The sequence below is a fragment of the Danio rerio genome, chromosome 23 (assembly GCF_052040795.2).
Source record: "Danio rerio strain M-AB ecotype USA chromosome 23, GRCz13ab, whole genome shotgun sequence".
Lineage (NCBI taxonomy): Eukaryota > Metazoa > Chordata > Actinopteri > Cypriniformes > Danionidae > Danio > Danio rerio.
In genome coordinates, this window is record NC_141043.1 from 8,504,679 (window position 1) to 8,529,886 (window position 25,208).

At 36.2% G+C, this 25,208-nt stretch overlaps 1 protein-coding gene across 12 annotated transcripts in view; it reads right to left on the reverse strand.

Annotated features, from left to right (window-relative positions):
* Positions 1-2,678: 2,678 nt before the first annotated feature.
* Positions 2,679-25,208, reverse strand: part of oprl1 (opiate receptor-like 1) — a 317,839-nt gene continuing 295,309 nt past the window's right edge. For 8 of the 12 annotated variants that reach the window (XM_087305423.1, XM_087305419.1, XM_087305418.1 and 5 more), the window contains 2 exon segments: positions 21,513-21,871; positions 2,679-4,449 (listed from right to left, as the gene is read on the reverse strand). In XM_087305423.1, coding sequence (XP_087161549.1) covers positions 3,926-4,449; positions 21,513-21,871 — 883 coding nt within the window. In that variant the 3' untranslated portion in view covers positions 2,679-3,925. 12 annotated transcript variants of the gene reach the window in all.

Here is a 25,208-nt window from a genome sequence, read left to right on the forward strand (position 1 = left end):
ACGTGATTGGGGAGGTAATTGATAAGAAAACTGAAGTTGTAATTATCAGTGAAATCTATACTGACACGGAATTTTCATGCTTATCAAAGTTTTGAATCAATTGAATCGATAGCTTGGCAAAACGATTCACTGCTTTGATGAGTTCGAAACTGCTGGCATGCAACAAACAGTATGCAAACATGCATGAAACAGGTTGCGCAAACCAATTGCAAAGGGTTTTATTGAAAGTGTAATCTAGCAAATGGTTAATCATCACAGTGACCGCATTAAAGAATGCTTTTATAAATTGTCTAAATTATTGAGAGCTCAGCTAAGCAGTCCAGTTCGAGACTAGGCCTACTATTTTTTAAAATAGTATTTTTTTAAGCACACAAATGTCTAATAAAATAAGAAAATAAAAAGATGAGAGATTACTATCAGATATACAGTAGCAGGAAAAATATAGATACATTGCTCTCTGTCAGCTTTTATGATTCAAACTCAAATATCACTGCTTCGATATTTCAAACAAATTATTTTTCCAATAAGTAAAAAAAAAAAAAAAATGGTGTCAATATTCTTTAAAAAGCACTTTTTTTTTCTTTAACAAGCTCTAATCAACCTGTGAAATGAAGCCCTATTGCAGACATGCATGCTGTTCAGCGATAGAGGTGCCATTCTCGGGTAATTCTTCAACTTCAGGCACTTTTATGTCCTTTGATCATATATCCAAAAATATATATAATTTTGTTAAAATTCCTCTTTTTTTGTCAAAATAATAATAAAACCTACTTTAAAAATGTGAAAAAAGTGTTTTAAATATCATTCAACCTCCTTTTAGGTGTCAAAATCACTTTTTTTTTTCACCTTGTCGCACACTCAGAGTTTTAAACTTTAACAATGAAAATTACATTTTAAAATATTATTTATCTGGTATCTATTAATGTATCTTATTTAAGCACTGGTAAAATAATTGAAATATTTTATAGTTATTAATGTGAGACTATTATCAATATTATTTTTTTATACAAAATATAGCTGTCGCACAGTATCAGTGTCATTTCCACCACAACACTGTAATGTCACTTTTAAAACAATTGTGTGAAAGATTTAGGTGGTTTCTATGAAAATGAATAGTGCCATCTGAGAACATGTTCAAGATGGAGGGAATTTAATTTTTTTATCAACAACACTTAAGGAAAAATCAAGGTAAATATTGCTTGATAAGAAAATAAATTTAGTCTACATCATTTCCAAACATGCTCTACCTTCAAGATGTTTTTTTTTTTTTTTTTTTTTTTTAAATCAAACAGAATTAAGGTAAATAAGAGTGTTTTGTATACATGGAAGGCTAGTATCATTTCAAAGCTAATCGGTGAAGCTATTTTTCATTATTTCACAATAAACTGTTGAAATGTCATTTCCACCACTGTCATTTCCTTCACAATGTAAAGGTTTATGCTCTTTTTAATATACAAATTCGGTTTATTTATTTTCTAATAAGCTTTTAACCAAATTAATATTAAATTTTAGAGTGTGACAGGTGGACAGCATGTAAAATTATATATATATATATATATATATATATATATATATATATATATATATATATATATAGTGAAAAGATGAGTTAATACGATATAAAAATGATCTTAGACAATGTTTGACTGCCATAATTTATTTCATTTTAAGCTGTATATTGAGATGTTGTTGAATAGACATTTGTTAGTTCAAGATGGAAAAAATGTCTCTCCTTTTATCTAAGTTTGTCCTCTTATACAGATCTTAAAACTAGACAAATTATTTAAACTTATGAGGCTGTTACATGAATTTTGAACAAGTTTTTTTTTTTTTACTCAACTTCACAAGGCTAAAATGCCCATAGTTTAAGAATGGCCCATGAATTCACCTCATTTGCACATTTTTAGATGAGAAATATAGTTGCAAGACGATGCATGCTAACTCCTTTGTCATACATTTTTCCAATAGGCAAATATACAGTCCTCGTACCACTAATACAAAACCAATTACATATTTTCATATTTACTGAACTCATTGTGTGGACTTCCAATGTGCAGAATGGAAAGAGAATGTGAATCACTGAGTTTGGGATTGCTTTGTTGTTTGGACAGCTTGTTATCTCTGAAAAAAAAAAAAGATAATTCCCGTGTTGTTTTGGATATTTAGCAGGAGACCATCTGCACTTCTTTTGAAATCTTGGGTGATGCAAAAGGACAACAACATAATACACACAAGCAAATCAACAGCTTCAACAGTAAAAAAAAATCAAGTGAAAACACAACCCTGACCTCAATATGATTGAAATGTTTTGGTCAGACCTCAGGAGAGCCACCAGAAATCCCAAGAATATTTCTCATCAGAAAAGTTTTGTTGAAAATACTAAAAGAAATGGTGCAAACTTGCTTAAGACTGCTGTGCAGGTTTGATCCCCGAATGAAAACATTTGGTGGAGGCTACTCTCACCAAAGGTGGGTCAAACTGTTATTAAATCCACTCTACACAGAGAAAGTTTCAGATTGTGAGCAAAGAAATAATACAATTTGCTGTTTGCTTTTATGGGGAGGGGGGGGGGGGGTAGATAACACCCAGGATATGTACATCGTATGAGGGTTAAACTTGCTGCTTGCCTGTTATGACCCTGATACTGTGAGAACAAATTTATTCACAAATCCAAGTGCCACATTTTCCCCTGCATTTTAATTACTTGATAAACTCAATGCCTTACAGTCATAGAAGTGCCTTTTAATAACTGCTCTTTAATAAGTATGCAGAGAATAAAACCGATTTCCCATGAAGGCTTTGTAAACGTCCATAGCCCTAGCTGGCATTTGATTTCAGTCCACCAGAATATGGTCCCACCAGTCAATAAATATGCAATTAGATGTTCAGCCAGTCAATGCAGCAAGTAAACAAACAATCACAATATCAAGGTAATGTTCACTGGAATAAGCTTTAAGTGTACAATATCTTCATAGTTCACGGACACTTTTAATATATATGTATATATATATATCTTTAATTTGGTGTTTAATAGTCTTTTTTTTCACATTCAGTGGTCTGTGATGTAAACCCATGACAGTGCTGGCTCTTTGTTGTCTGTCTCGTCAAGAAGAATCCATATGTAGTAAAGCAAGATACAGAGCGGTGCAGAAAACATTCAAGAAATATTCGAGGTAATGCTGACGGACGTCTTCAACACTGCAAAGCCGCGAACGTGATAAACTTCATCTTATGCACATCTATAATAGAACACGACAGCAGTAACTGTTATGCGATACATTTTCTTTACAAGTGTTTTTGTTTTTAAGCTTGAATCTGTGCTACCAAACATACATGAATATAAAATATTTCTGCTTACTGTACAGTCAAACCAAGAAAAATATCAACTTTTTTTTTTTTAAATAACAATCAGGCTTTAAAAGTCTCTGTAGTTTACTGTATATAGTCATATAGTACAGTCCATACACTCTAAAGTGTATACAGTACAGTCCAACACTTGGCAATACCACAAAATGAATCAATACACCTAATCCATAGGTTCATACTGTATGTTTAAGGCCATGAAATCCTACAGTCTTAAATCTCAAGAGAAACATTGATTGTTGTAAAGAAACACATACAAAGCTTCTGTACAAGGCTGCGACACTGAACGGCAAAGTGTATTCGTTTTGGAATAAGAACAAAACTGTAGACAAGAACATCCAAATCTAATTAAGACACTGTAAATTGAGCCCCTTTGTCCCTAAAAGGGCGTGTCGTTTAACTTGACTCCGCCCTCACTCCTAGCCCAACCCTTTCCCCCGCCCACCTGGCGGAGGTAACTGTGGTGCTAGAGTGTTGTGATCTGAGTCAACTCAGAACTTGAGCTTCCGGTCCCTGGATTGGGTTGCGGCTCTGGGCTGACCAGGGGCAGCTCCACGCCTAGTCATGCGGGATTACTGTTCCCGTCTGTAGTCTTGCAGTTGAAGGCCACCTCGCGAGTAATATGGCGCATACGACCAGACTGCTGTGCATCGATTCCAAAACGAGAGGGGTGGCAGAACTCGCGGAAGCATCGCTTGAAGTTTTCATCAAGGAATGCATACAGGACGGGGTTCAGACTGCTGTTGACGTAGCCCAGTGCGATGCAGAAGTGCATGAACACCACCGTCTGCACGCTGGCCAAGTTGAAGCCTAGTGACTGCGCCAGGGCCATGATCTGGATGGGTGTCCAGCACACGACGAAAGCCGCGACTACCACTAGCACCATGCGCGTGATCCGCCGGAGGTTGCGATCTTTTTCCTTGGATCCTGATAGAATGCGGACGCTGCGGAGGCGCTTCACCATGAGGCTGTAGCACACGCTAATGATCGCCACAGGGATCAGGAAGGAGAGCAGGAAAACACACGTCCCGAACACTGGGTCCCAGTAACTGCGGGGATCTGGGAGAACTAAGATGCACTCGATGCCTGTGGAGGAGAAAAAATATAAGTTAAAATGAAATTTTTGAATTGAAATGTCATTTGAATTAAGGAACTGAGAAGGATAACGAATAAGTTTGAAGGTAAAGATATAGATCTTTTGGGCATCCAAAGTGTAAGTAAATTTACACTACCGAACACCATTGAACAGCTTGGAAGAGCTAGAATAAAATGTAAAACTACTCTGGGAGTGCGTTTCCCAAACAATGGCATAACTCGCGCCTGACCTATCAGAGTACGATGCATTTGGGAAAAGAAATATGTAGTGAGGAGTGTTTTTCAAAACCGTAGTTTCTCTGTTGCAGATCCATAGTAGGAACCACGTTAGTTATATCATTTTATTTTAAAATATGCAGACAACACTGTGATTGTAAGCCTCCTCCAAGGAGATGAAAATAGTCATGGTCCCATATTACAGGGTGGGGCATTTTTATGGATACACCTTAATAAAATGGGAATGGTTGGTGATATTAACGTCCTGTTTGTGGCACATTAGTATATGTAAGGGGGCAAACTTTCAAGATGGGTGGTCACCATGGTGGCCATTTTGAAGTCGGCTATCTTGGATCCAACATTTATTTGTTTTTTTTTCAATAGGAAGAGGGTCATTTGGCACATCAAACTTATTGGGAAATTCATAAGAAAAACAATGGCGTGCTTGGTTTTAACATAACTTTATTCTTTCATGAGTTATTTACAAGTTTCTGACCACTTATAAAATGTGTTCAATGTGCTGCCCATTGTGTTGAATTGTCAATGCAACCCTCTTCTCCCACTCTTAACACACTGATAGCAACATCAAATGGGAAATGCCAGCACAGGCTTCCAGTATTTGTAGTTTTAGGTGCTTCACATCTTGTATTTTCACACCATAGACAACAAAGGTAGTGTGGCCATTCTTCATCAATGGAAACCTCAAGGGCACTGGATATTTGAAATTGCTACATGATGATGTGTTTCCCTCTTTATGCACTGAAGCTGGCACGTTCCCTAAGTTTTTCCAGCAAGATGGTGCAACACCACAATTTGAGTGTCAGGTCCGAGCATAGATGAACAGTTTCCTGAAAAGTGGATTGGTCCTCTTGGGCCAGTTGAATGGCCCCCAAGATCTCCCTATCTGACCCCCTTAGACTTTTATCTTTGGAGTCATCTGAAGGCAGCTGTCTATGGTGTGAAGATACAAGATGTGCAGCACCTGAAACCTGAATGTTCTAAATGAATAGGGCACAGGGTGGATAACTGGGAGTAGACAGCTCTAAAGGTGTAGTTGCAAGCGTACAAGTTTGTGATGCAGTTTGCGAATTTTCATTGGAACGACAAATTTGGGAATCTCCAAATCAACAAACTATGTTTGTAACAACGCAAATTATGACCTTAGTTGGTTATCGATGGTTTTCGGAATCGCACCCCTGACTGCTCGTCTGATAAAAGAAAGTCATATACACTAAGGATGCCTCAAGGGGGAGTACATTTTGAGGTACTTTAAGTTTTAAGCAGCACAGTGGCTCTCTGAAGCCCAGACTGCAAACCCAGGGAGAGAGGCTGGCCCCTGGGGCAGCCCGCTGGGGTCAGAGCTGGAGAGCAAAGGACCGTCAAGAGCCCAAACTGGGCTCTTGAGTGCCGCTTACCCTCCAGGAATTACACACAGCAAAAAGGTCGCTGGTTCGAGCCCTGGTTGGGTTAGTTTGCATTTCTGTGTGGAGTTTGCATGTGCTCCGGTTTCCCTCACAAGTCCAAAGACATGCGCTATAGGTGAATTGGGTAAGCTTAATTGTCCGTAGTGTGTGTGTATATCCTGGTCTTTCAGGTTGGGGGTTGGGGGATCGTTGGGCTAACAACCCACCTCATAAAAAGTAAATGTTACGGAACACCAACATGGTGCGGCTAATTATCAACTTCAATATAAACAGCCCTGGGAGTAAGTAAGCAAGCATTCCTTTAAGTTTCAGATAGATAGATAGATAGTAGGTACATAGATGGACAGACAGATATATTAAACTAATATGCTAATACCTTCCAGAGTTTGCTTCAATGTTATTGAGTTTTTACAGGCTCAACATGCCCTTTTCAGAAAATGTTGTTTTTCGCAGTTAATCATTTTCTCCCTGCCACTCCTCTTGACATTTTTGACAGTCTACATCTGAGAGCATTAAAAGCCTCTCCGTTCCTGAGACGTGTGAATCTGGACTTCCTGCACGCTACATCAACTCTCACATGAAACGGCTGTCAATCGCTAGTGTCAAGAGGTGTCTTCTTGCCTGTAAAGCTGCCATTAGTCTTTGAGATGTTACCTGGAGTCAGGTCTCACAGATCCAGAATTTTGACAATCACCTTTTCCAAATGATTCTGGCCCTGACCTGTCCACTTAGACAGGAATAAAACAGAAGACTGACATGTACCGTGCCCAACCAAAATACACAGCATAGAGTGTTTTGATTAAAGTTCTGTTTACTTGAGGATGAATCTAAAATAGACCCGTCCACAATAACAGTGAAGTGGAAGAAGGAAAAAACCTTCACTAGACTGTTTCCAAGAATTGTTGTGCAGACATCTGAAATCTTTAAAGGTTCCCTTAAGTGCCTCGAAACATCTTATTCCCTTTGTCGATGTAATTCCAACGGAAACAGGGGAAAAGGCAGGACATGTCACGCAGCTCTTGTCTTTTTTTTTCTTCTTCTTTTTCTGTTATTTCAAAATAGCCTTTATCATTTGTTTGGCCACAAACATTCATATTTAAATGATTAAGGTGAAAAAGTAATTAAAGGAAATGAAAAAGTTTTGTATAGTTCTGTGTCAAATTGCCAACCTTATTACACAAGTGGGCTTTTAGCCTTGATTACCAGTTATGAGGGACAATAGCTGGGATTTTTCAAGGATTCCAAGGACAAACAGATTAACGAATACTTGAGAACAAGTCACACAATTCTAAGCAATACAATACCTTAAAATGTAAAGCTTTCCGTACACGTCCAGCTTTTCAGATTTTGCTCTTATCTCTCATGTTAATAAACATTTATGTTGCATTAAAACACACGCACACCAAGTACAAGTGCTCAAGTACAATCATTATAATGAACTCAAAGACACTCAAAGCATTTTAAGTGTTATACTTTATATTATTTTAAAAGAACCGTTACACTTTTTTAACAAGTAGCTTACAAAATGTTTATATAACTGATAAAAACAACTGTTTTGTCGCAACATTTGTTGCAGCACATATACAGTTGAAGAATTATTAGCCCCCCTGAATTATAATAACCCCAGGTTTATTATTTTTTTCAACACATTTCAAAACATAATAGTTTTATTTACTCATTTATAATAACTTATTTATTTTATCTTTGTTATGATGACAGTACATAATTTATATAATTATATTATATATTATATTATATATATTATATATATATTATATATTATATATAATTATATATTATATAATTTACTAGATATTTTTTCAAAACACTTCTACAGCTTAAAGTGACATTGAAAGACAACTAGGCAGGTTAGGGTAATTAGGCAAGTTGTTGTATAACAATGGTTTGTTCTGTAGACTATCGAAACAAAATATAGCTTAAAGGGGCTAATAATCTTGTCCTTCAAATGGTTTTTAAAATATTAAAAACTGCTTTTATTCTAGCCAAAATAAAACAAATAAGACTTTCTCCAGAACAAATAATGTTATCAGACATACTGTGAAAATGTCCTTGCTCTGTTACACATCACTTGGGAAATATTTAAAAAAGAAAAATAATTAAAATGAGGGGCTAATAATTCTGACTTCAACTGTATCTCTATGTAATTTAAACTAGGGCTGGGCCGATAAACAATATGATATCAAATTGCAATAAAATTTATGTCATTAGCAATGATAAGCTCTGGACTTTTTATTACTCTATATTGATCTAAGAGTCAATCACACAGCAGAAATTTGCAACCATGGGAATCTAAGTGTGTTGATATAAGAGATGTACCAAATTTTCTGTCAAAAATGTTATCCCATTTTTTGGACCCTCTAATTTTTGCGGCTTCAGTCATTGTTCTGGTACTCGTTTAAATCTGAAAGCATTAACAATTTATATAGAAAGAAATAACGTTATCGCTCAATATGGAAAACAATTATCGAGATTGCATTTTTGCCACATCGCCCAGCACTAATTTAAACAGTCAAAAAAAAGCCAACAATCGCACAACATGAATAATTCTACAATGTTGGAAATTGCAAATAATTTCATGAGTATATTTTCGTTTGATCATTTTAGCCTATTTATTTAAACTGTTGTTGTAAAACTAAACAAAAACAAAACACTGTAATAATTATTAGGACTAATAATAATGATTTAAAGTGGTTTGTACTGATTAAGGGTAGGCGGATCTACAGATTCAATAATCCCAATATTTCAGTAAAATATGTATTTATTTTATCTGCAGTCAGTCTCTTAGTTCACCAAAGGTGCCAGCAAATCTGCTTTGTCTCTAAAACGTGTGCACACATGAGTCACATGAGTTTACATGCAGGTGCACACATTTTCCCATCAAGTTTTTGCTTATAAATCCCATTTTTAGCATAAAAAGTGGTGCATTCAGGGCCTGATTTGTGCATACGCAATGATTATAAATGAGGCCCCACAGCAGACTATGTGTATGTGCTAGTTTGATTTGTTTATCACTATAGTGTGAAATTCACCATATTATGTTTAATTATTGTGTTTATTCACCTCTATGAATAAGTGACTGATTTTAGCTTTAGAATCTGTAAATACAGTGCTTCCCACAAATAGACTTTACTTTTATTTTCATTCATTCATTCATTCAATTTCTTGTAAGCTTAATCCCTTTATTAATCCGGGGTTGCCACAGCGGAATGAACCGCCAACTTATCCAGCAAGTTTTAACGCAGCGGATGCCCTACCAGCCACAACCCATCTCTGGGAAACATCCACACACACATTCACACTCACACTCATACACTATGGACAATTTAGCCAACCCAATTTACCTGTACCACATGTCTTTGGACTGTGGGGGAAACCGGAGCACCCGGAGGAAACCCACGCGAAGGCAGGGAGAACATGCAAACTCCACACAGAAACACCAACTGAGCCGAGGTTCGAACCAGCGACCCAGCGACCTTGCTGTGAGGCGACAGCACTACCTACTGCACCACTGCCTCGCCTACTTTTATTTTATATTACTTTTTTATACTATTATTATGATCCTTCTTGTATTAGCCAGATTTAACCAAACATCAGGCGACGCAGTGGTGCAGTAGGAAGTGCTGTCACCTCACAGCAAAAAGGTCGCTGGTTTGACCCTCGGCTGGGTCAGTTGCATATTCTCCCTGTGTTCGCGTGGGTTTCCTCTGGGTGCTCCGGTTTCCCCCACAGTCCAAAGACATGTAGTACAGATGAATATGGTAAACTGAATTGCCAGTAGTGAATGAGTGTGTATGGATGTTTTTCCAGAGATGGGCTGCAGCTGGAAGGCTATCTGCTGCGTAAAAAACATATGCTGGATAGGTTGTTGGCGGTTCATTCCGCTGTGGCGACCCCAGATTAATAAAGGAACTAAGCTGAAAAGAAAATGAATGAATAACCAAACATCTGCAATCGATTATTCATTCATTCATTTTCTTGTCGGCTTAGTCCCTTTATTAATCTGGGGTCTCCACAGCAGAATGAACTGCCAACTTATCCAGAACGTTTTTTTACACAGCGAATGCCCTTCCAGCCACAACCCATCTCTGGGAAACATCCACCAACACATTCACACACTCATACCAACTCACCTGTACCACATGTCTTTGGACAGTGGGGGATACCGGAGCACCCGGAGGAAACCCACGCGAACGCAGAGAGAACATGCAGACTCCACACAGAAACGCCAACTGAGCCGAAGTTCGAACCAGCGATCCATCGACCTTCTTGCTGTGAGACGACAGCACTACCTACTGCGCTACTGCATCACCCCGCAATCAGTTAAGTAATGGAAAATATTTTCGGATACCCGTTTCGTAGATACTGTGTGCACGAGACCTTTCAATACTCCCACAGTCTCACACGTGCTCTCCAAAAAGAGACGTCTCTTTGCGACTTAACAATGCATCTGGCCAGGGTTTTTAAATCTCCTAAAATGTCTGGGATTTGTTTTTGGTTTTGCTTTCTGAAGCTGTCGTCAACTGCGCACAGCTGCGAGCGTGAGAGAGACATTAAATAATTCATACTTTAATTTAAACGACTTAAAAAAACTTAATTAAACAGTCAAAGAGGATGAAACTAGATGTAAAATGCCTGCAAAATATTTGTACACCATTTGAAATGGCTAATCAACTCATTTGCCTTTTTTGAAATAATCCACACATTTTATTCTTGTAATTATTATAGTTTTTTGAGGTATTGTGTGTGTTTATTCTTTTTTTCTGTTGTTTACTGTATTTCTCATTTGCTGTATATTTTATTAATTTTCATTCATTCATTTTCTTGTCGGCTTAGTCCCTTTATTAATCCGGGGTCGCCACAGCGGAATGGACTGCCAACTTATCCAGCAGGTTTTTACGCAGCAGATGCCCTTCCAGCCGCAACCCATCTCTGGGAATTTAATGAAGTTAATATATTACTTATTCCAAACATGTAAAATGCTTTAGCAATACTGTACAAAATGCTCCTGAAAAGCATAAAAGAAAAACAGTGTATTTCTTTCTTAAATAATAATAAAAAAACTTTAACCTATTTAAAAGAAAAAAATGTATCAGTATCAGTTTCTTAATAAATTACAGTATTGTTAAAAATGAAGCTGTTTTGTTTGCCGCATATGTGATGTGAAGTGGTTAAAGAGCCCATATTATCGGTTTTTGAAAATTCCCCTCCATGTAGTGTGTAACACAGCTCTAAGTGAAGTATCCAGCTAAGGCTTAAATCTGTAAGTGTACAGTGTTTAAAACTGTTGATTCATCTATAAAAGAGTCGACTCGATAACGAGTCATTAGGTGTTTCGCCATGACGTACGAACGAAACCAAGTTATTCACGTGCACGCGCAAACCCGGGAGATTTGAAACCTGCGGCCCCGCCCTCTGACACAGAAACCCAGACACACACACCCACAAACACACAAACACACGCACACAAACATGCCTGTCAATTGAAGTCACACTGCAGATGGATATTATCGAGTCTTTACCCAAAGATGAAACCTCAGCATTATAGCCAAGCAGTTGGAAACTACTGGAAACTTCTGGAAACTACATGCTACAAAGAATACTTCATCGGCGTTTGTTAAAGGAAGGATCAGTAAAGAGTAACTTACTGCTGGACATGTCAGGATGGGTTTCTTCCTCCATTTCTCAAGTGTAAGTACGTGCGATTAAAGTTGTTGCCTCGTTTACTCTAGCTTGCAAATGTATTTAGTTGTGATTTGTTACTTGTAACCGTGTGTACTGTATGAGGTTAACTCGCTTTATTCCCATATCGGGTGCAAAGCCACGTTAAAAAACGCGATGCGTGCTGCTTTGTTTACGGAGCTCTGTGGAGGAGGGTAGTGTGTGTGTGTGTGTGTGTGTGTGTGTGTGTGTGTGTGCGTGTGCGAGCGTTGTCGTCCGGAGGTGTGTGTGTGTGTTTGTGTGTGTGTGTGCACGCGTTGTTGTCTAGAGCAGGGTTAAGTTTTGTGTGTGTGTGTGTGTGTGCGCGCGCGAACGAGGGCAATATGTGTGTGTGTGTGTGTGTCTGTGAAAAGAGCAGAGTGAGACAAGCAAGAAGATCTCCTCAACTGTTTTTGGAGTTTTTGCTCAATAAAATAGTTAGTCGTCTGTATTTTCAAGTCCATCGTCTGTATTTACATTGACCCACTGGCAGCTAAAATCCACGCCTACACTATCGAGCGTGTATGCACTGTGATTACTTTTATATTGCTGATTAGCTGCTGATTGCATTTCACTCTCTCACTGAAGGCAGTCGACCAATCGCAACAGACTGTCATTGGTCCAATCAGCGCAGATTAGCTTCGCGCTAAGGAGGGGTTTGGGAACAAATGAATCACTGGACGATTCATACAGGAGTCGCTGGAATAATTAGGTAAAAATAAATGCAGATTATAAGACCATGAAAGTGTTTTTTGACCATGCATGCATATAAGACTGTTGTTGGAGACCCTTACAACCAAGATATGACCCTATTTCATGTATAATATGGGCTCTTTAAAAAGTGTATTTCTATCCGGCTACAACCGCAAGTATATTTCAAACCTTTGGGAAGCACTGTATTATGTAAGAGTCATTTCAGACAGCATTTGATTGGACATTAAATGTGAAAACCTGAACTGCAGAGTAAAAGCACAGATACAATTTACTGTAAAAAAGCCAGCATTTCCAATATTACCTGAGCAAAGTGCTAAGTATTTTACTTAAGTATTTTCTGACCCCATTTATACCTGCATTTAACATTGCTGACGTGATTGGACTGATGAAAACTTGTCTCAACACCAGGCAGTATTCAGAAATGTAATGTTCTCTTCTGTTCACCAAGGTTGTGCCCTGATTAACTTGATATGGTAATCTGGGGCTGAATCACACACAGAAAGCTTATTTAAAGAATTATTCTTAACCGAATTATGTTGACCTTGTTTATCAGCTCTCCACAGCACAGTCTTACACATCCCTGTCTATCTTGCTAGCAAAACAACATTCTTGTGTGAGTTATGAGCAGATTGCCATCACACGACTGTACACATGCTGAATCCTGACTAGCGATTCTTGAGAACAGCTCCTTCCATACATAACCTTATTTTTCTTTCCCCATGAAAATCAATCATATTCCTGGATCATTTCTAAAACATCTCAGAATGGCTCTGTATTCTTTTCATCCCAAATCAATCATTCAAATCCCACCAGCAGCATTTTGACAAGCACAAATCTCTGAAAGTCTTCAAAGGCCGGTGGAAACTAAAAAAAAAAAACAGACTTGCAATCACTTATCATCAGTAAAAACACATGCAAACAAAACAATTTGAGGTGTTTACGCATTAAAATAGTCTCATCAATAAATAATACATCATTCGACCAACCTAAGTGCTTTTTTACGGTGATTTGCAAATCACGGTTGCTGGTTGGCTTGTTTATTTGATGGATATTTTAAGAGGGAAAGACTGTGCGGAGAAGTTAAACACAGACTTAACAGCTCCACTGCTGGACATTTGTTAACAGACATTCATCCACCCCTGAATCTCCATCTTTCTCTCTCGCTCTGCTTCTGTCAGTCTTTCCTTGCAGTGTCAAAGGCGCCAGTATGCAACTTGAATAAAGTGATGAATAAATAAATATGTTGCAGTCTGGCAGAAGGGAAGCGAGTGTTATGAAAGAAAGCTGTCTGAGATGCTGCTGGGAGGATCGCTGATTGTCGGAACTGTACTGCCTGTCCAATTAGAATTATTGGTATAGGGATTAACGCATTATAAAAGTAATGCGATTACAATTTTATATTACTTTAAAGTAGCATAACACTTTTATATATTTTTATTTTAGATTATATAACATGTTGCAATCTCCATAATGCAAATTACAATAACCAGAATGTACTAGAATGTTTTTAAGAACGTACTAATGTAACAGAGACCAGCTAGTAAGTGCTGTGCAGGTAAACCTCACTCCTCGGACCTCTAAAGGTGCTCTACCGACGGATGCTAGAGGCATGGTCTTTAGCCTCCTCGTTAGAGCAACCAACTCCCATGCGGAAGGTCGCCGGTTCTTAGCTTAGAACAGGTTGGGTGGTGTAGGACCGGCGGGGTTACATTGGTGCCGTGACCCAAATTGGAGTGAGGTTTAAGGGGGTGAGTGTATCAGAGGCCAGCCAGTAGGTGCTGTGCAGGTAAACTTTACTCCTTTGACCTCTAATGGTGCTCTAGCGTAGGATGCTAGAGGTCATGGTCTTTAGCAACCAACTCCCATGCAGAAAGTCGCCGGTTCGATCCCAGCTAGGAGCAGGTTGGGTGGTGTAGGACCAGTGGGGTTACATTGGTGTCGTGACCCGGAATGGAGTGAGGTTTAAGGGGGTGAGTGTAACGGAGGCCAGTCAGCAGGTGCTGTGCTGGTAAACCTCACTCCTCTGACCTCTAAAGGTGCTCTGGCGACAAACGCTAGAGGCCATGTTCTTTAGCCTCCTTGATAGAGCAATCGACTCCTATGTGCAAGGTCGCCGGTTCGAATTCAGCTTAGAGCAGGTTGGGTGGTGTAGGACCGGCGGGGTTACATTGGTGCCATGACCCGGAATGGAGTCAGGTTTAATGGGGGTGAGTGTATCAGAGGCCAGCCAGTAGGTGCTTTGCAGGTAAACCACATTCCTCTGACCTCTAAAGGTGCTCTAGCGACGGATGCTAGAGGCCATGGTCTTGAGCCTCCCTGTAAGAGCAACCAACTCCCATGCAGAAGGTTGCCAGTTCGATCCCAGCTTGAAGCAGGTTGGGTGGTGTAGGACCGGCGGGGTTACATTGGTGCTGTGACCTGGATTGGACTGAGGTCTAAGTGGGTGAGTGTAACAGAGGGCAGCCAGTAGGTGCTGTGCACGTAAACCTCATTCCTCTGACCTCTAAATGTGCTCTAGCGACACATGCTAGAGGATGTGGATTTTAGCCTACTTGTTAGAGCAACCGACTCCCATGCGGAAGGTTGCTGGTTAGATTCCAGCTCAGAGCAGATGGTGTAGGACCGGTGGGGTTACACTAACACCACTACACATTCACACTGCTTATGTCGGGGGGAATATGTGTCTATTTACTGCTTTATTTACTACACTTTGATGTGTCACCGGATTTTAGAAAGCTTTATGTATCATATACATGCATTCATTCATTTTCTTTTTGGCTTAGTCTCTTTATTAATCCGGGGTTGCCACAGCAGAATGAATCGCCAACTTATCCAGCACGTTTTTACGCAGCGGATGCCCTTCCAGCTGCAACCCATCTCCATACACACTCATACACTACAGACAATTTAGCCTACCCAAATATAAAGCTGCTAGTGCTCAGTAAATAGAGCACATGTTTTTTTAGAAAGAGAAGAGTGTTCCTAAGGTAGTTTGTCAAGCCCGCTCACCTTCAAGAACGTGTCTGGTGCAAATGTACATGGAAATCATGTACATGAAAGGCATGTTGCTTTCTTCACAATTTTCAACTTTTTCATTTAGTGGCTAATTTCTACGAATTTGTACAATCTAATTCATACATTTTAGTACGATTTGCTCAACCCCTAATGACGGTTGGGTTAGGTGCCACGCCTCCTTTGTAAAATCGTACAATTTCGTATGACTGAACTCGTACGAAATTTGTACGAATAAACCACTAAACTGGCAAAGCGTAAAATACTTTCGTTTTCTCTTGAGATCAGGCTGGAATGGCTGGTATGTTAGGTGCGATCAGCCAAATTGGTTGTTGCTGAACTCTTGTGTTGCAAATTGTGTGTACGGATCTTTATTAATTCAGCTGTCAACACCTTTAAAAACTACTGATTACTGTACATGACCTAGCTTCAAGTTTCCTAAGCAGCAGCACAGTAAAAATATATTAATTTATATTATATTTATTAATTTTAACACATATATTAGGCAATTAAGACATCATGAACAGGCTAATCAAAATACAATGAATGCTAAGGCTAATATTACCTGAATAATAGAATTTATTATTCTGAACTAGAGCTGTTGACACAAAATGGTTTCTTGAATTAATTTTTTATATACTTTTAAATACTTTTTTTATTTTATTAACCTTTTGCGGGGTGGCATAGTGGCTCAGTGGTTAGCATTGTCACCTCACAGCAAGAAGATCACTGGTTTAAGTCCAGGCTAGACCAGTTGGCATTTCTGTGTGGAGTTTGCATGTTCTTCTCGTGTTGGCTTGGGTTTCAACCAGGTGCTCCGGTTTCCCCAACAAGTCCAAAGACATGCGCTATAGGTGAATTGGTGAACTAAATTGCCCATAGTGTATGAGTGTGGATGTGAGCATGTATGGGTGTTTACCAGTACTTGATTGCGGCTGGAAAAGTATATGCTGCATAAAACATACGCTGGAAAAGTTGGCAGTTCATTAGGCTTTGGTGACCCCAGATAAATAAGGGACAAAGCCGAAGGATAATGAATGAATGAATTAATGAGCTTTTGCACTGACTGAGCGATTTCAAAAGATGCAAGATGTTTATTTGGTGATATAACTAGTAGTAAAAATAAAGAAGTAATGCTGTTCATTCTTTGAAATGAGGTTTTATAGAGATTTGTTAATCAAATGAAATAAAGTTAAACCTGTTAAATGTTGCAACCATATTGTTTTGTTGTCCTGCCTTCCTTTTGTTGTAAATTTTAGTGATTTTACGCTTGTTACACTTGTGTATGAACCGAAAGACCTGCACTTAGTACATTTACATTATATACTGTACATTTATATACTGTACATTTTTACTAATATTCATTTTTTTTATTATTAAGAAATGTAAGCTTTTGCAAAGCAAGGATACATTAAACAAATCAAAAAAATCATAAATCATAAAAGTGAAAATTACAAAACCAAACATTTTTAAAAAAGAAATTACTGATCCCTAATTGTAAAATGCTTCGAAAACCCATTTTATAACAAAAATATCGAATATTAAACTATTAGAGTATTTCATAAATTTACTCTTTCATTATTATTATTATTATTAGTATTATTATTAGTAGTATTATTATTACTGTTATTATGATTTTAAGATCAAATTGAAACAGTTTTGGTGAATGCAAAAGACATAATTTGCCCAGTACATACTATTCAAAAGGTTTGGTGCATTTAAAATGTGTTTACTCTACTGTTTATAAAGCAACTCCAATTACATAAATTACCATCTAATTGGCACAAATATATGAACAGTCTGTGCACAGCATGATGTTTAGGCTTCATCTGCATGTAAATTCTGTGTCCTATTTGTAATGTGTTGGTTTAGTGGTAATTACTAGAGATCAGAGAAGCTTTTTTTTTTAATCCAGCTGAATGGGTTTCTCCATTATTCTCTGGGACCTGTTAGATTCATGAATAATGGATACTGAAAGAGAAGAGTGTGCTGAGATGTCATTAAAGGTGTGCAGAGATACAGGACTTTACACACACACACACACACACACACACACACACACACACACACACACACACACACACACACACACACACACACACACACACACACACACACACACACACACACACACACACACACACACACACACACACACACACACACCTTCACTGATGGACATAATTGCAATATTCTGTATCACTCTAGGCTTATAGTTTGGATTATCATAGTACCATTTGCAGACATTTAAGTTAATTAAAATTAATAAATCTATTAAATAATTTACACTTATAATATATTTTTGGTCTTTTTTCACTTATCTCCATTTGGCAAGCTAACATAAAATGTTTCAGAATGAGAATTAAAATTGAAATGACAAACACACATGCACTAAATTACAAACAATTTCTATCTGAAATAAAAAAGGAATACACAAAGGTAAAAACTAATTTAGAACATAACAAATAGCATCTCAGTGATGAAAATTAATAATGGGAATTTTTGCTTTCAATTATGAAATATGCCATTAATAATAATAATAATATATATATATATATATATATATATATATATATATATATATATATATATATATATATATATATATATATATATATATATATATATATTTTTTTTTTTTTTTTTTTTTTTTTTATTTATTTATTATAATAATAAAGCACAGTCATTTCTAATAAAGTTAAAATAAATCAAATAAGAGTGACTTCATTATTTTAATAAAAATTCCCTCTTTTCCCTTATTTTTCTTCTATTAAATTCATTTAAAATATGACCTGAAGTCACTTTTACAATGAAAAAGTACAGCACTCTTTTTTTAATTAATATTCATAAGAGGAAAGACGACCTCTGATGGGGATAAAACCACACACACCTTTTATGATGGATACAATTGCAATTTATCACACCAGGTTCATAGTTTGGATTATCATCATATCATTTGCAGACAAATTTAAGTTCATTAAAATGATTAGGTGCAAGATGTGTTTGGTGCGATATTTTTGTTTTCAATTGTTTGAAATAAAATGTATTTATTAAATAAGAGTGTAACAGTGACTTCAGGTCATATTTGTCCTTTTTTCACTTTTTTTTTTCTTGAATTAAATTTATTTAAAATATGACCTGAAGTCACTGTTACACTAAAAATGCAGAGCACTCTCTTATTTATTCTTAAGAGAAAAGACGAGCTCTGTGTGGGGTTAATACCGTTTCGAGCCATTACAATTAATGTGGCAAGGTATTTCCATGCTTCTTTGACTAAAAAGGAATCTCATTCAATTAGCAAATGTTATAATTATCAGGAGCTTAAAGCCACAGCTCCTCTACAGTGGATCCTGAAACTGCTGAAGATTTAACATTCAAATGGTCAGGATGTGCTTTTTAAAGCCTCTTAACGGTGCATAAATTACTGACAAATAAACTGCACATATACAGTCATATTATGATTCTCCTGCATGTCTCAGGTGTTGCGGGTTGTTATTCATATATTATCTGATAGTAAAACGGCTGTTCTTGACTGACTGTTGCATAAATGTTTAATATTAACTGACTGGTCTGTGAGCTGCTGAAATTATTTACACATTTTCTACAGTGGACTTTTTGACAGAAAACAGCTGTTACAACCTGTTTTTTTGGCATCCAGTTGGTCAAATATACAGGAATCACTTTTACTCACCAGGTCAGAGGGTATTTGATTTTAAAAATGCAGCAAAAACAGTATAATTATATTTCTTTTATACTGTACATGTTATTTTTTCTCTAGTGGCAAAGATTGATTTTCAGCATCATTACTCCTCCGTTTCAAACAATCAGGTATAAGTCATATATGGTGATTTGCAGCTCTAAATATATGCATTATTAATAAAGTTGAACACAGTTGTGATGATTAAAGTCCACATGAAATGAAAGCTGCGACTGTTATTTTTTAAATTTATTTTATTTTTTTGTATTGTAACAGTTCTTAGAGAAACGGAATATCAATAAGATGAAAAAACAGTTGGTGTGGCTTGTTTTTCTACCGTGAGCTGAATGGATGTAGTAAAGTAGGCATTTCATTCAGAAAGATTGGGAAAAGGCTTTTAGAAGATTTATTACAACCTAACAGACTCCTCCTCCTTAACATTTCTGTTTGTTTTCAAAACTGACTGGAGGAGGGGCGTAGTTAATTATGTTGACCATGCAAAATACCTCAAAGTCAAGTAATCTGAGAATTTAACAGAAAAACAAACAAACATGAAGTGCATTTTCAAATTTCAAATTTAAATTTTATATTAAAAGAAACTTTTTTTTTGCTAGATATATAAATATATACACAGTTGAAATCAGAATTATTAGCCTCCCTTTGATTTTTTTTTACTTTTTAAAGTATTTCCCAAATTATGTGTAACAGAGAAAGTAAATTTTTCACAGTATGTCTAATAATATTTTTTCTTTTGGAGAAAGTCTTATTTGTTTTATTTCAGCTAGAATAAAAGCAGTTTTTAATTTTTTAAACACCATTTTAATGTCAAAATTACTAGCCCCTTTAAGCTTTTTTTTTTCCGATAGTCTACAGAAGAAACCATCAATATATAATAACTTGCCTAATTACTCTAACCTGCCTAGTTAACCTAATTAACCTAGTTAAGCCTTTAAATGTCACGTTAAGCTGTATAGAAGTGTTTTGAAAAATATCTAGTAAAATAATATTTACTGTCATCATGGCAAATATCAAATAAATTAGTTATTAGAGACGAGTTATTAAAACTATTATGTTTAGAAATGTGTTGAAAAAAATATTCTGTCTGTTAAACAGAAATTGGAAAAAAAAACAGCAATGCTATTAAATCGGGGAGACTAATAATTCTGAATTCAACTGTATATATATATATATATATATATATATATATATATATATATATATATATATATATATATATATATATATATATATATATATATATATTTATATATATATATATATATATATATATATATATATATATATATATATATATATATATATATCAATGTGACGACAAAGTGTATTTTTTATTAAATGAATAATATTTATTATATTTATTTTATACAAATACAATTTTTACCCTATTCATTTAAACAATTTGTTGCATTATGTAGTGACAAACAACAAAAATAATAAAAAAAACTAATGTGGATAAATAATACTTAAATTAATTGATGAAAGAATGAATGAATACTAGTTAAAATTTTAATAAAAACTACTAAATTAACTTAATTATACTTAAATAACACAGCAGTAGACATATTCATTATGGTGCACAATTTCCTTTTAAATAAATGCTGTTCTAGAGACCAGACAAAATCATCCAGCAGCATAACAGTTGTTAACTGAACTATAATGATCTTTGAATGTTAAAGTTATACAGAAGACTAAAATAACGATGTTGCAAATTCAACTTTGTCTTCAAAGAAAATAGACCCTTTACTGTAAAATGTAATAATATTTTACAGTAGCATCAGTTAATCAAAAAATGCAGCCCTGAACAGAAGAAATAGAACATTTAAAGGTTTTGTCATATAACTGCAGGTTAACTATGTTTATATTTAATACCATTATCTATTTAAAGCATTTAGTTACTAGTTAATTAGTTAATAGTAAGTAACTAGTAAGGTTATGGTAACTAAAAACCTTACCTTTTCTGATTTCGATTGTAATGCAATAATGTGCACCTTTTGTAAAACTGCTTTAAAACATTAATCATTGTGAAAAGCTCTATACAAATAAACTTGAACTGAATAGTTTTCAGCTATTTAAAATGTTACAATACAGTACTGTGTTTCTGAAACTGAAATTGGTCATTTAATTAAAAGTATGATATGAAACATGTTCAGTAATTTTTTGTGTGTGCTTATAAATAAAAATAATAGTAATAAAAAAAAAAAACAATAGATTGCTAAATTGCACATGGTAAGTAAAACAATAATTAAACTCACTCTCACCGTTGTCCTGCTCCACATCTCCAAGCACCATCGCCGGAACACCAATAGCCGAAGCCAAAACCCACACGCAGATATTGACCACCTTGGCCTTGTGTGGGGTCCGCATGTCCAGAGCCTTCACCGGGTGACAGACGGCCACGTATCGATCCATGCTCATCACCGTCAGGGTGAACACACTGGTAAACATGTTATAGTAATCAATGGACACCACCACCTTGCACAGGGCATTACCGAACGGCCAGAAGCCCAGAAACACATCGGTGCCCTGAAAGGGAAGAGTAGCCAGAACCAGCGCGTCGGCCAGGGCCAGATTGAAGATGTAGATATTGGTCGCCGTCTTCATCTTGGTATATCTGACAGAGAAAGAGACAATAAAACAAGAGAATGAAAAATGCATCAGATAAACACATTTATCCCTGACAAAACCCCAGAAAACAGATGAGCTGTGTTTCCCCTGGGCCATTAAAGTGACATTTTTTGCATCAAATCTGCTTTGCTCTCTGATGTTTTGTCTGCAATCTGGTGTTTCATTTTGAAGGCTAGAAACCTGTGATTCCCACTGCGGAAAGGAAGCAGAAACAATTTAAGCAATGTGAGCAAAACACTGCTGTGACAATGAGTTATTTGTTTGACAGCTGTTTTATGAAATTTCAGAAATGGTTGATGATAGTTAATGTGCATATTACATTTTTCATGATCTGAGAAAAATTGACAGACAATAATAAATTATTTCTGGCAAGGTAAATGTATATTAAATCAGGGCTGTTATAGGCAATTAATAGTAGTGTAACAGATCACAAATCTCACGGTTCGGATCACAAAATGTTTTTTTAGTCACAGATCAGCCCATTTTTCAGATCAGCCAAAAAGGGAGGAGACAAAAGAAATTTGCTTTTCATTATTACAAAAACAGCAGTTCAAGACGCTTTTGGTTTTAACAAACAGAAGTAAGAACCTGTGATTTTATTAAAAATAAAATGAAGAAATAATCAGCCGAATAAAAATTCATTGTAAAATATTCAGCAGTGTGAAAAATTCACTGTTACTAACTACTGTTGCTGATGATGATAAATGTAGAAATCTAACATAATTTGTAAAACTCATATTTATTTTTAGTCTCATTTTCAATAAATGATTCAGTTTTTCACTCATAAAACTTCATGTTTTACTGCTAGATGTGTCATTTTTGAAGAAATATTCAGTGGCATATTTTTGATGTAATAATGTAATTGTTGCCTATACAACTTAAATTTTTGAGTGTTAAATGCATATGATGTTGATTTTAATCTTTTCCATAAAGAAATGTGTCAAGTGATCCGTTACACCCCTACCTTTTATTATAAAAAAATATTAAAATAAAGTAAAAAAAAAATTAAAAGTAATAAAAATGCTTGAAAAATTGACTACTTTGACAACCTTGTGTTGCAGTTTTGACTTACAAGTTTTGAGTTACAGTTTTTCATAATTACAAGGAAGCTATCATAAAATAATTGGTCTCACAGAGTCATCACATCCCAAAAATGCATTGGAATTTGTACTCTTTAATACTTAAAGGAGACCTATTAAGCAAAAAACACTTTTATAATCGGTTTAAACCAGGGGTGGGCAAACTCCGTCCCAAAGGGGCTGATGTCCTGCACAATTTATCTCCAACTCTAATTAAACACACCTGTTTATAGATTTCTAGTGATTTTGAAGACACTGATTGGCATGTTAAGATGTTTTTAATTAGAGTAGGAGCTAAACTATGCAGGACACCGGCCTTCCAGGACTAAGTTTGCCCACCCCTGGTTTAAACAGTTGTGGGGCAAAAGTGTGTGAATGTGGCCAGCCTCTGGTTACAAGATCATTCATTTAATTTCTTTTCAGCTTAGTTCCTTTATAAATCAGGGGTAGCCACAGTGAAATGAACCGCTATCCTATCCAGCATATGTTTTATGCAGCAGATGCCTTTCCAGCTGCAAACCAACACTGGGAAACACCCATATACACAGTCTCAAGCACACACATGACAACCAATTTAGCTTATTCAATTCACTTATAGCACATATCTTTAGACAGTGGGAGAAACCCAAAGGAAACCCACCCCAACACTGGGAGAACATGCCAACTCCACACAGGAATGCCAACTGACTAAGGCTTGAACCAGCGACCTTCTTGCTGTGGGCATCACTCCAGGGGCATCAGAGACCTATGATTCCCCTTTAATGAATAATTTATATATATATATATATATATATATATATATATATATATATATATATATATATATATATATATATATATATATATATATATATATATATATATATATATATATATAGCTCAACGTGATCTTACATTCTGGTTCTCAACAAACTTAAAACACTTATACAGTTAATTTAAAGATAAATACAGAGATTGAAGTCTTACTTCTTTAAGTGTTGCTGAAAAAAAAATGTATTTACTTATTGATCTATCTTGTCATTTAAACTGAATAGTCATATCTTGCAAAATAACTAAATGATGTTAAAATATTTAGTAGAAACTAGTTAATTAGGTATTAGAAAATAATTATGTTTAAAATGTGTTGGAAAGAAAATCTTCTCTACATTAAACAGCACTCTCCAAAAACTGTAATTGTGTAATTAACTGTATAGTTGTACTTTAAACTGAAACATTTTGAGCCACTTTTTTTTTTTTTTTAATTTGAAGTAATTCTCAAAACCACCAAATTGAATTGATTGTTTTGTTGCTCTGTAATCAAATTGACATTTAACAAAAATGACAAGTAAATGTCATATTTAGACTGGCTGAAGATGTGAAAATCTGTATCTGATGCCTCAACTTTCTGCCTGGATGAACGGACTGTTTTTCTCCTCAGGTACTCCTTTAAATCAAGTTGTGACTCATGACTTGTTTCCACTGACTGGCACAGTACGGTTCGGGTCGGTACAGGTCACCTTTATCAGGCTTGCGTTTCCACTACCAAGGATACCCTTTTGGTGGGCATGGTGTATGACAGAAACAGCAGCACGAGTGGTCTTCAATGAACCTAAACGAGCACATGTCACTCCGCTGCTAGTCCGTTTGCACTGGCTGCCAGTTGCTGCTTGCATCAAATTCAAAGCTCTGATGTTTGCCTACAAAGCGACTTCTGGCCTTGCTCCTTCTTATCTGCTCTCACTTCTGCAGATCTATGTGCCCTCCAGAAACTTGCGTTCTGTGAATGAATGTCGCCTCGTGGTTCCATCCCAAAGAGGGAAGAAATCACTTTCGCGAACGCTCACGTTCAATCTGCCCAGTTGGTGGAATGAACTCCCTAACTGCATCAGAACGGCAGAGTCACTCGCTATTTTCAAGAAACGACTAAAAACTCAATTATTTAGTCTCCACTTCACTTTCTAATCTGCAATTGCCTCTCTGGATATCACACTAACTGTACCCAAAAAAATAAAAAATAAATAAAAATAAAAAAATACTAATACTTTCCTTCTTAGACTTTACAGACCTGAAACTTGCCTATAGCACTTATTCATTGTTGCTCTTATAGTTGTGTAAGTTGCTTCCTTGTTCTCATTTGTAAGTCGCTTTGGATAAAAGCGTCTGCTAAATGACTAAATGTAAATGTAAATTTTCAGTTGACGTCATTTTCGCTCGAGAAAGTGTCTACTGTAAAGCTGTATGGGTAGCTTATCATATAAGAAGCAC